Raw genomic sequence first — 12,791 nt, forward strand, 5'->3', positions numbered from 1 at the left:
CTCCAATTTGCGTTGGGAATGAAAAAGGTGATTAGTAAACTAAAACCCAATTTTTCAATGCATCGTTTTATCCAAGGAGGACTGGCAAACAAATGTTACATATACATCCACTATCAAGAATCACGGTTTATACGTATACATATATTACATTATCGATCAGCCTACGTCCGATTACAATTAGACTCCCGATAATACTCCGTAAGCAATAAATCGTGAATAAATCGACGGTGCTGACAACGATGGATTTCTGATTCGTTTCCAGGTAAGTTCCGGCAGGAGTTTCGTCGCACGTTCCTGGACTGTTCGCCGAACAACGAGAACGGCGGTGTGAGTCGTCGGCCGACGATACCGAGCGGTTATCGGCTTTCGCAAAATCGGCGTGACCTTTGACCCACGCAATCAGTGCGACGCGTCACCTGGGCCAAGCGTTCGTTCGAAAGTCGAATGGAGCCTGAAACTATCGAAGAAAATGCGGGACCAGCAGAGAGGCAGATTTCTTCCAGTCTTGGTACCTGCAGGATAGAGTTTACCTACAGATCGTATACCTGAGCCTGCGCTGCGTCGAGCAGTTTCAAAGAATCTGCCGCAGCGAAGTCGGAGGGAGGAAAAGTAACGATCGTTAAATTCCAACGATCAACTGATCTTTGATCAGTCAAAATCCAAATATATCTTTGAGCTTATCCTCGTGTATTCATTGATTGCTATCAATGTTTGACCACCGGTTGATATGTATAATATTATTATAGGTGTATGAATTTTTAGCCAGATGTTAAAATAGCATTGCTGTAAATGCGTATAATGCAGTGACGAAATTTTGTAATGTGGCTGTGTTTAAAATGTACACCTTTATTTATTTATTTATTTTTTTTTTCATCTCTTCTTATCCAGATTATAATGGATTTTAATACTTGAAAGACTTTGAAACGATATTTATATTTTTTTTCTAAAATACCGAAATGGCGTAACTTTTTTTCAGATGATCTATTACATATATTATCAAATCATAAAGTATCGAATAAAGATGTTAATTCTTAATACAATTTACGGAAACTTTAACAAAGCCCTTGTAATTAGCTTTACGGGCATTCAGTGCGTCAATTGATCAAAACTTAAGACTGTGTGTTGAATTTTACGTGCAGTATGAAATGAACGACTCTTAACTTCATCTACCTGCATAAAATAATTCTCGTCCTTATTATTTTTTCAAATAAAGAAATAAAAAATCAATGTAAGTTTATTATAATTATCGGGCGCACGGTAATAACAGTGATATTGTAATTATAAACATTTTATCGAAATTTATACTGCTGTGATTCTTGATGAAAATCTCGAAACCAAATTGAACAGATGTATACGTACCTGTATTGTAATATGTATGCATGAAATTCCCCTGTATATAATATAGCATAAATCATGATCGACATTTACGATTTTTTAAATTACGAAAGTAAACTTACGAACCTTAGTGCAGAAAATCTGCAAAATCCGTGGAGATGGGGATAAAATAAAAACGGTTGTAACCGATATCGATGAGCTGGATCACCCGTCGTCTATTTTCGTGATTATTGAGAATCGCTCTAAAATCCCCGACTTGTACATATATATTATGAATATTGCACTTACTTGATATAAACATTAAATGTAAACTAATGGTAAAGTCACGAGTACCTATTATACGGTACAACGATACCACACATAAATATAATGCAATTTATAATTTTGTACAAATATTATGGGGAAGTATTACGCTAAGGTATTGAAAGAAAAAGCAAACTATATCGTCGTATATGAATCCTTCGGTGTTACTCGGCTGCTTATAGATTGTAACAATTGTGACTACCGCTTATAGAATTACCTGAAGAGAATAGGGTATGATGTGTAACTATAGTCGAATCTTGATCATGACCCACGTGTGGTGATCGGACGAAATGGATATTCAATTTTTAATTCTACCCCACGTACTGGATAGATCGTAACATTCGAAAGACCGTTAATTCTCCGTTGCTAATAAAATAATTTGTACTGTATGAAAACTTATTGGTATTTGTACTTACCGGGAGGAAAAAAAATTCAATGGAATATTTATTGTAAAACCGTTGCTTCGTGTTGGATAGTAAATTTTGTGCCATTACTACTTGGATAAATTAAATACCTCAGGTAAATCTGACAATTTGGAAAAACTAACAGAATGAATACCAAAATGTACCAATAATATAAAAATAAACCAATTACTTATCGGTAACCAGACTGAAAATTTTTGTTCAACTTTCCCGTAGCAGCGATCGGTTTTCACCAATTTCAGAATTCAATTTTGATCTCTGCGAGTTTTTATCAATATTGTACATCGTAATCTTGGCGGAACAATGACGTGACGCTGGAAAAAGTAATCGATAAGGCAAAAAATTTTCGCCCTGCAAATTTATATTGAAAAATTGCACTGTGATGTTAGGTGAGACAAAATAGTCTCTTCAATTTGATATTCAGACGGTTTTATGAGATCCTAGGATCCCATTCTTTCCCCCCTTGTGATTTATCGCCCTGAGCCACATTACGCACAAGCTTTACTCTATATCACTAGGTTCATAATCACTATTACAAAGATACGACTTTTTCGAAACAATATTTTTCGACTAACCAGATGAGGTCTTACGATATGGATTATACGCAATCCAATTCTATATTAACGATAAATCGATCCCAGAATAAGCTATTCAAAACATTTTATTCGCCACTGATGCGTGTTAATTAAATTCCTAAAATCTGTATGTTATAGGAAAGTTTCGTAAGGAGTTTCGAACGACTTTCTGTTGCCCAGGCGGAGTTGGATCTAGCCGACGGGGAGCTTATAAAATGGCGAGAGGTGGTAGCACTCCGTGTCATCGATCAAATACGAATAATACTCGATCACAGCCAACAAACAACAACAATAACGTTCAACAAAGTACGGAGGTGATACCGTTGAGCGCTGTAACGAATCCTCAAAAAAACGAGAAACGAGACCAACTGTAATTTTCATCTATAAGGAAATCGAAGATCCCTCAAGAGCACCAACTGTGGAGTGTACAGTGAAGAATATGCAAAGCAGAAAATCAGGCTAGGGAACTAATTTAAATTTAATGATTTGATTAAGGTGTGGTGTAGCGTATTTTTAGGGTTTGTCTGCAAAAGGATTGGTCAAGTAATCGGTGAAACGAACTGTGATAACGCTGAATGATAAATTACTTTGAAATAGTATAAACAGCGGGACTGCATCAAATATTCCACCGGTTTGGAAAACAATACAATGCTCACCAAATGACGAGGCGTTGAAGACATAAATGACCTAAAATGCGCAGTTAATAAAATAGTTTTATTTTCTTTCTACTGGTCATTCCAAGTTTTCTATTACTTCCACGCGTGATATTACCACACCACAGTATCGCTGCTGTATTTCACTTCAATTAAACTAAATATCTGTATCGCTTTGTTCGTAAACGTAGCAGTTGCTCATAATTTATAGTTTGTATATTTTATTTATTAACGGAATTTACGCTGATTAAACTATAGGAAAATCCGATTTCGTAACTATTTTATACGCATTACAGAACATTTAATTACGAGCTTAAGTCTAACTTGCAGAGAATTCAAATTGTAATTTAAAAAGCTGTAATATGTTGACATTTAACCGATGAAATCGATTTTTGAAATTCTAATAAAAATCTACGTCTAAAGCCGCCATCTTTCCTAGCATCTCAACGAATTTTCTAGCTCCGGATATTCAGTCCCTAATTTAACACAAAAGTAAATGAATTTTTGTAGCAATTATATACACTCATTGCCGGTGATGTTGGTCAATTTCCAATTTCAGAAAAAATTTCTTCAATTTACGGTAGTTGAGGCTTTGAGACTCTAGTGAATACCGGTTCATCTGAATTTGTATTCGTATACACACCATATTATATGTATATCGATATTCACAAAATTTGTACATTTGTCAATTAAATTTATCGCCTAACCTACACATTCCTAAATACTTAATAAGATGACGACAAATCTTTGCGATAAATATAGTATATTCATAAGTATATTGTCAATTGCGGAATTTAATCAGGTATCTATGCAGATGATTGACGGAGATCGATCAGAAATGAAACTATCTGCGTTGACTGAAGAATATGAAGACGGATACCCTTGGGTAAATTTTTGTGAGCGATTTGTGATGTGAGTGACCGACTGCGACTTAGAAATGTCGATCAGCTCGATCATCCCCGTGAGAAGACGCGTAACCGCGTCCACCGCCAACCGAAAAGTGTTCGTATGGAAAAAAATTCAGAGTAACTGTAATGCATCACGGATGCGCTAATTTTGTACGAGTTGAAATGGATGCTCCGTATATGAGACAGTATTTAACGCAGTGTCCTGATTTAAAGACCTAAAAAGGTGATTGTCGACGATATTTTATTTTATTTTTTTGATAGGGAGAGAAGAACGAAGCTTCTTAAAACTTCGAGTGTATTTTAACAAACATTTGAAAGGTAGTTCTGATTAAACTTGTTATGTTCACAACAAATTATTTCAATTCAGTTTTCGCGTAAGCACAAATTCAGGAGCTATCAATGCGCTAATGAAATTTCTACAATTTCTTATAATTTTCTCTTAATCTTCCTGGTAAAATGTGTCGGTAAAAAAATTATATTAATCCTTACACAATATTTTTAATGTGTTCTAATAGCGAAAACATTTATTAGTCTTCGAGGTTTAACCCGAGGTGGTTGGCGGTTATGCGGTATGCGGGTTATCAAGGTGGACGAGGAGGAGGACAAGGGGGAGGAGGACGAGGAAGACGAGGAGAACGAGGATTTCTGAACGGTGAGTGAATCACTTCTACAATATTTAATGGCGTTTGTAATTACGTTTTATTTGAAATTTTTTAAACTTGTCATGTTGACAGTAAATTATTTCACTTCATTTTTCGCGCAAGCCCAGATTCGATAGCTCTTAACGCGCTGATGAAAGTTCTATTACTTTTTACAATTTTCTCATAATCTTCTTGGTAAAATCTGTCAACAAAAAAATGATATTAACCCTTACATAACATTTTTGATGTGTTCTAATACTTAAAATATTTATTTGTATTCAAGACATAACCCGAGGTGGTTAGCGGTGGTCGTTGGAGGTGGTCGGAGGTGGTTGCGGGTGATCGAGCGTGACGAGGAGAAAGACAAGGAGGAGAAGGACGAGGATTTGTGCATGGTGAGTATAACAATTTTATAATATTTGGTGGCAATGTTGATTATATTTTATCTAAAATTTTTTAAACTTGTCATGCTTACAATAAATTATTTCAAATCATTTTTCGGGCAAGCATAAATTCTGTAGCTGTAAATGCGCTAATAAAATTTATTATTTTATTAATTTATTAATTAATCATATAAATCCTCACACAATATTTTTGACGTGTTCTTGGACTGAGAATATTTATTACTATTCAAGGTATAACCCGAGGTGGTTATCGGTGGTTGTTGGAGGTGGTTGGCGGTGGTTGAAGGTGTTCGGAGGTGTTCGGAGGTGGACGAGGAGGAGAACAAGGTGGACGAGGAGGACGAGGATTTGAGCTCGGTGTATATCATTCTAAAGTATTGAATAGAGTAGGAGTAGGAGTAGGAGTAGGAGTAGGATCAGGAGTAGGAGTAGGAGCCCTACCCTAAACTACCCCCCCCTCTACCCTACCCTACCCACTACTCTACCCTACCCTACCCTACCCTACCCTTCCCGCCCCTGCCATCCTCCTATACTCCTACTTCTACTCCTACTCCTACTCCTGATCCCACTCCTATTCCTACTCCTAATTCTGAATATTAATGTTATGGAATATATAGATTGCGTGTCGAATTGTATCCCATATCGAAAGGAACAATTCTTTTATTGTCATATTATAGCCGATTATAGTAGATAATCTAATATGTTTCCTAGAAGATTATAAAATTTATAGTTTGCATCAAGTATTAATCATAAACGAATCATTTATATCAATGACGTACATGGACTGCATGTACATATATACTTTTTGGTCTCTGCATCATTATTACATCTGACCTATTTTTATTCATGATCTATGTATACATTCTTCTCTCGGGTACCTATACTTTAATTAAATTACTGTTTTGCTACGAATTTTGGAAGATATTTATTTTCATTATTAATTTCTTGTATCACCGACAAGTCGGTAAGTACACTCAGGCCAAGTACTGGCTTGGGCTTATCATTGCGAAGACTGTGTTACTCAGAAGGTGAATGCAGCCAGCATCATGTCGAAATCGGAAACTCTCTGATGTTCTGCGATAAGTTCTCAACTCTACCGTTGGAATATCTCACGGAGCAATTTTCGGTTGTCACATCTAAGCCCATGGGGGCAACTGTCTTTATATTCTTGGTCCAATTGTGAAACTAACCCCTTTGCATTTTTGGCGGAAATTTTTGCGATTTTGAAAAGCGCCGGAATGAATTCTTTCACGCACTATTCCGACGTAATTCTGCGAGAGAAGTCGATTGGGCGCAGTCCCGATACGCTGCGATCAACGCATCAAAAGTTACAGCCAAAAAACGAGAACCTGTGTTTTCGACGTTTTTCAGCAGGTGCTTTTTCGCTCGCCATTTCTCTCCTGTTGGTCCTACGCTCTTTTCGCTGCGTTTTCTGAGTTCCTGAGGGTCCAATTAGTCAGAAAAGGATCATTTAAGTCAAATCTGAGACCATAAATTTTCGGCCCTTAAATCGAAGAAAAAGTAAGGCTAACCCCTTTGCATTTTTGGCGAAAATTTTCGCGATTTTGAAAAGTGCTGGAATAAATTCTTTCACGCACTATTCCGACGTAATTTTGCGAGAGAAGTCGATTGGGCGCAGTCCCAATACGCTGCGATCAACGCATCAAAAGTTACAGCCAAAAAACGAGAACCTGTGTTTTCGACGTTTTTCAGCAGGTGCTTTTTCGCTCGCCATTTCTCTCCTGTTGGTCCTACGCTCTTTTCGCTGCGTTTTCTGAGTTCCTGAGGGTCCAATTAGTCGGGAAAGGGTCATTTAAATCGAATCTGAGACCATAAATTTTTGTCCCTAAAAATGAAGAAAAAGTAAGGCTAACCCCTTTGCATTTTTGGCGAAAATTCTCGCGATTTTGAAACGCGCTGGAACAAATTCTTTCACGCACTATTCCGACGTAATTCTGCGAGAGAAGTCGATTGGGCGCAGTCCCGATACGCTGCGATCAACGCATCAAAAGTTACAGCCAAAAAACGAGAACCTGTGTTTTCGACGTTTTTCAGCAGGTGCTTTTTCGCTCGCCATTTCTCTCCTGTTGGTCCTACGCTCTTTTCGCTGCGTTTTCTGAGTTCCTGAGGGTCCAATTAGTCAGAAAAGGATCATTTAAGTCAAATCTGAGACCATAAATTTTCGGCCCTTAAATCGAAGAAAAAGTAAGGCTAACCCCTTTGCATTTTTGGCGAAAATTTTCGCGATTTTGAAAAGTGCTGGAATAAATTCTTTCACGCACTATTCCGACGTAATTTTGCGAGAGAAGTCGATTGGGCGCAGTCCCAATACGCTGCGATCAACGCATCAAAAGTTACAGCCAAAAAACGAGAACCTGTGTTTTCGACGTTTTTCAGCAGGTGCTTTTTCGCTCGCCATTTCTCTCCTGTTGGTCCTACGCTCTTTTCGCTGCGTTTTCTGAGTTCCTGAGGGTCCAATTAGTCGGGAAAGGGTCATTTAAATCGAATCTGAGACCATAAATTTTTGTCCCTAAAAATGAAGAAAAAGTAAGGCTAACCCCTTTGCATTTTTGGCGAAAATTCTCGCGATTTTGAAACGCGCTGGAACAAATTCTTTCACGCACTATTCCGACGTAATTCTGCGAGAGAAGTCGATTGGGCGCAGTCCCGATACGCTGCGATCAACGCATCAAAAGTTACAGCCAAAAAACGAGAACCTGTGTTTTCGACGTTTTTCAGCAGGTGCTTTTTCGCTCGCCATTTCTCTCCTGTTGGTCCTACGCTCTTTTCGCTGCGTTTTCTGAGTTCCTGAGGGTCCAATTAGTCAGGAAAGGGTCATTTAAATCGAATCTGAGACCATAAATTTTCGGCCCTAAAAATGAAGAAAAAGTAAGGCTAACCCCTTTGCATTTTTGGCGAAAATTTTCGCGATTTTGAAAAGTGCTGGAATAAATTCTTTCACGCAATATTCCGACGTAATTTTGCGAGAGAAGTCGATTAAGCGCAGTCCCGATACGCTGCGATCAACGCATCAAAAGTTACAGCCAAAAAACGAGAACCTGTGTTTTCGACGTTTTTCAGCAGGTGCTTTTTCGCTCGCCATTTCTCTCCTGTTGGTCCTACGCTCTTTTCGCTGCGTTTTCTGAGTTCCTGAGGGTCCAATTAGCCAGAAAAGGATCATTTAAGTCAAATCTGAGACCATAAATTTTCGGCCCTTAAATCGAAGAAAAAGTAAGGCTAACCCCTTTGCATTTTTGGCGAAAATTTTCGCGATTTTGAAAAGTGCTGGAATAAATTCTTTCACGCACTATTCCGACGTAATTTTGCGAGAGAAGTCGATTGGGCGCAGTCCCAATACGCTGCGATCAACACATCAAAAGTTACAGCCAAAAAACGAGAACCTGTGTTTTCGACGTTTTTCAGCAGGTGCTTTTTCGCTCGCCATTTCTCTCCTGTTGGTCCTACGCTCTTTTCGCTGCGTTTTCTGAGTTCCTGAGGGTCCAATTAGTCAGGAAAGGGTCATTTAAATCGAATCTGAGACCATAAATTTTCGGCCCTGAAAATGAAGAAAAAGTAAGGCTAACCCCTTTGCATTTTTGGCGAAAATTTTCGCGATTTTGAAAAGTGCTGGAATAAATTCTTTCACGCAATATTCCGACGTAATTTTGCGAGAGAAGTCGATTAAGCGCAGTCCCGATACGCTGCGATCAACGCATCAAAAGTTACAGCCAAAAAACGAGAACCTGAGTTTTCGACGTTTTTCAGCAGGTGCTTTTTCGCTCGCCATTTCTCTCCTGTTGGTCCTACGCTCTTTTCGCTGCGTTTTCTGAGTTCCTGAGGGTCCAATTAGTCAGAAAAGGATCATTTAAGTCAAATCTGAGACCATAAATTTTCGGCCCTTAAATCGAAGAAAAAGTAAGGCTAACCCCTTTGCATTTTTGGCGAAAATTTTCGCGATTTTGAAAAGTGCTGGAATAAATTCTTTCACGCAATATTCCGACGTAATTTTGCGAGAGAAGTCGATTAAGCGCAGTCCCGATACGCTGCGATCAACGCATCAAAAGTTACAGCCAAAAAACGAGAACCTGAGTTTTCGACGTTTTTCAGCAGGTGCTTTTTCGCTCGCCATTTCTCTCCTGTTGGTCCTACGCTCTTTTCGCTGCGTTTTCTGAGTTCCTGAGGGTCCAATTAGTCAGAAAAGGATCATTTAAGTCAAATCTGAGACCATAAATTTTCGGCCCTTAAATCGAAGAAAAAGTAAGGCTAACCCCTTTGCATTTTTGGCGAAAATTTTCGCGATTTTGAAAAGTGCTGGAATAAATTCTTTCACGCACTATTCCGACGTAATTTTGCGAGAGAAGTCGATTGGGCGCAGTCCCAATACGCTGCGATCAACGCATCAAAAGTTACAGCCAAAAAACGAGAACCTGTGTTTTCGACGTTTTTCAGCAGGTGCTTTTTCGCTCGCCATTTCTCTCCTGTTGGTCCTACGCTCTTTTCGCTGCGTTTTCTGAGTTCCTGAGGGTCCAATTAGTCAGGAAAGGGTCATTTAAATCGAATCTGAGACCATAAATTTTCGGCCCTGAAAATGAAGAAAAAGTAAGGCTAACCCCTTTGCATTTTTGGCGAAAATTTTCGCGATTTTGAAAAGTGCTGGAATAAATTCTTTCACGCAATATTCCGACGTAATTTTGCGAGAGAAGTCGATTAAGCGCAGTCCCGATACGCTGCGATCAACGCATCAAAAGTTACAGCCAAAAAACGAGAACCTGAGTTTTCGACGTTTTTCAGCAGGTGCTTTTTCGCTCGCCATTTCTCTCCTGTTGGTCCTACGCTCTTTTCGCTGCGTTTTCTGAGTTCCTGAGGGTCCAATTAGTCGGGAAAGGGTCATTTAAATCGAATCTGAGACCATAAATTTTCGGCCCTAAAAATGAAGAAAAAGTAAGGCTAACCCCTTTGCATTTTTGGCGAAAATTTTCGCGATTTTGAAAAGTGCTGGAATAAATTCTTTCACGCACTATTCCGACGTAATTCTGCGAGAGAAGTCGATTGGGCGCAGTCCCGATACGCTGCGATCAACGCATCAAAAGTTACAGCCAAAAAACGAGAACCTGTGTTTTCGACGTTTTTCAGCAGGTGCTTTTTCGCTCGCCATTTCTCTCCTGTTGGTCCTACGCTCTTTTCGCTGCGTTTTCTGAGTTCCTGAGGGTCCAATTAGTCAGAAAAGGATCATTTAAGTCAAATCTGAGACCATAAATTTTCGGCCCTTAAATCGAAGAAAAAGTAAGGCTAACCCCTTTGCATTTTTGGCGAAAATTTTCGCGATTTTGAAAAGTGCTGGAATAAATTCTTTCACGCACTATTCCGACGTAATTTTGCGAGAGAAGTCGATTGGGCGCAGTCCCAATACGCTGCGATCAACGCATCAAAAGTTACAGCCAAAAAACGAGAACCTGTGTTTTCGACGTTTTTCAGCAGGTGCTTTTTCGCTCGCCATTTCTCTCCTGTTGGTCCTACGCTCTTTTCGCTGCGTTTTCTGAGTTCCTGAGGGTCCAATTAGTCAGGAAAGGGTCATTTAAATCGAATCTGAGACCATAAATTTTCGGCCCTGAAAATGAAGAAAAAGTAAGGCTAACCCCTTTGCATTTTTGGCGAAAATTTTCGCGATTTTGAAAAGTGCTGGAATAAATTCTTTCACGCAATATTCCGACGTAATTTTGCGAGAGAAGTCGATTAAGCGCAGTCCCGATACGCTGCGATCAACGCATCAAAAGTTACAGCCAAAAAACGAGAACCTGAGTTTTCGACGTTTTTCAGCAGGTGCTTTTTCGCTCGCCATTTCTCTCCTGTTGGTCCTACGCTCTTTTCGCTGCGTTTTCTGAGTTCCTGAGGGTCCAATTAGTCAGAAAAGGATCATTTAAGTCAAATCTGAGACCATAAATTTTCGGCCCTTAAATCGAAGAAAAAGTAAGGCTAACCCCTTTGCATTTTTGGCGAAAATTTTCGCGATTTTGAAAAGTGCTGGAATAAATTCTTTCACGCAATATTCCGACGTAATTTTGCGAGAGAAGTCGATTAAGCGCAGTCCCGATACGCTGCGATCAACGCATCAAAAGTTACAGCCAAAAAACGAGAACCTGAGTTTTCGACGTTTTTCAGCAGGTGCTTTTTCGCTCGCCATTTCTCTCCTGTTGGTCCTACGCTCTTTTCGCTGCGTTTTCTGAGTTCCTGAGGGTCCAATTAGTCAGGAAAGGGTCATTTAAATCGAATCTGAGACCATAAATTTTCGGCCCTGAAAATGAAGAAAAAGTAAGGCTAACCCCTTTGCATTTTTGGCGAAAATTCTCGCGATTTTGAAACGCGCTGGAACAAATTCTTTCACGCACTATTCCGACGTAATTCTGCGAGAGAAGTCGATTGGGCGCAGTCCCGATACGCTGCGATCAACGCATCAAAAGTTACAGCCAAAAAACGAGAACCTGTGTTTTCGACGTTTTTCAGCAGGTGCTTTTTCGCTCGCCATTTCTCTCCTGTTGGTCCTACGCTCTTTTCGCTACGTTTTCTGAGTTCCTGAGGGTCCAATTAGTCAGGAAAGGGTCATTTAAATCGAATCTGAGACCATAAATTTTCGGCCCTAAAAATGAAGAAAAAGTAAAGCTAACCCCTTTGCATTTTTGGCGAAAATTTTCGCGATTTTGAAAAGTGCTGGAATAAATTCTTTCACGCAATATTCCGACGTAATTTTGCGAGAGAAGTCGATTAAGCGCAGTCCCGATACGCTGCGATCAACGCATCAAAAGTTACAGCCAAAAAACGAGAACCTGTGTTTTCGACGTTTTTCAGCAGGTGCTTTTTCGCTCGCCATTTCTCTCCTGTTGGTCCTACGCTCTTTTCGCTGCGTTTTCTGAGTTCCTGAGGGTCCAATTAGTCAGAAAAGGATCATTTAAGTCAAATCTGAGACCATAAATTTTCGGCCCTTAAATCGAAGAAAAAGTAAGGCTAACCCCTTTGCATTTTTGGCGAAAATTTTCGCGATTTTGAAAAGTGCTGGAATAAATTCTTTCACGCACTATTCCGACGTAATTTTGCGAGAGAAGTCGATTGGGCGCAGTCCCAATACGCTGCGATCAACGCATCAAAAGTTACAGCCAAAAAACGAGAACCTGTGTTTTCGACGTTTTTCAGCAGGTGCTTTTTCGCTCGCCATTTCTCTCCTGTTGGTCCTACGCTCTTTTCGCTGCGTTTTCTGAGTTCCTGAGGGTCCAATTAGTCAGGAAAGGGTCATTTAAATCGAATCTGAGACCATAAATTTTCGGCCCTGAAAATGAAGAAAAAGTAAGGCTAACCCCTTTGCATTTTTGGCGAAAATTTTCGCGATTTTGAAAAGTGCTGGAATAAATTCTTTCACGCAATATTCCGACGTAATTCTGCGAGAGAAGTCGATTGGGCGCAGTCCCGATACGCTGCGATCAACGCATCAAAAGTTACAGCCAAAAAACGAGAACCTGTGTTTTCGACGTTTTTCAGCAGGTGCTTTTTCGCTCGCCATT

At 39.6% G+C, this 12,791-nt stretch overlaps 1 protein-coding gene and 1 long non-coding RNA gene across 5 annotated transcripts in view; both read left to right on the forward strand.

The window, feature by feature from the left end:
- Nucleotides 1–3,710, forward strand: part of LOC124213989 (orexin receptor type 2) — a 61,491-nt gene extending 57,781 nt beyond the window's left edge. For 3 of the 4 annotated variants that reach the window (XM_046615889.2, XM_046615887.1, XM_046615891.1), the window contains one exon: nucleotides 2,774–3,710. In XM_046615889.2, the coding sequence (XP_046471845.1) occupies nucleotides 2,774–3,009 (236 nt within the window). In that variant the 3' untranslated portion in view covers nucleotides 3,010–3,710. Of the gene's footprint in view, nucleotides 1–262; nucleotides 1,424–2,773 lie in introns of those variants that run through there. The other variant, XM_046615894.1, reaches the window with a different exon arrangement.
- A 936-nt stretch (nucleotides 3,711–4,646) lies between these two features.
- Nucleotides 4,647–6,130, forward strand: LOC124213870 (uncharacterized). Its single transcript, XR_006882007.2, has 3 exons — nucleotides 4,647–4,848; nucleotides 5,121–5,232; nucleotides 5,473–6,130. It is a non-coding gene; the product is annotated as an uncharacterized lncRNA (long non-coding RNA).
- The last annotated feature ends 6,661 nt before the right edge of the window (nucleotides 6,131–12,791 follow it).

The sequence above is a fragment of the Neodiprion pinetum genome, chromosome 3 (genome assembly GCF_021155775.2).
Source record: "Neodiprion pinetum isolate iyNeoPine1 chromosome 3, iyNeoPine1.2, whole genome shotgun sequence".
Lineage (NCBI taxonomy): Eukaryota > Metazoa > Arthropoda > Insecta > Hymenoptera > Diprionidae > Neodiprion > Neodiprion pinetum.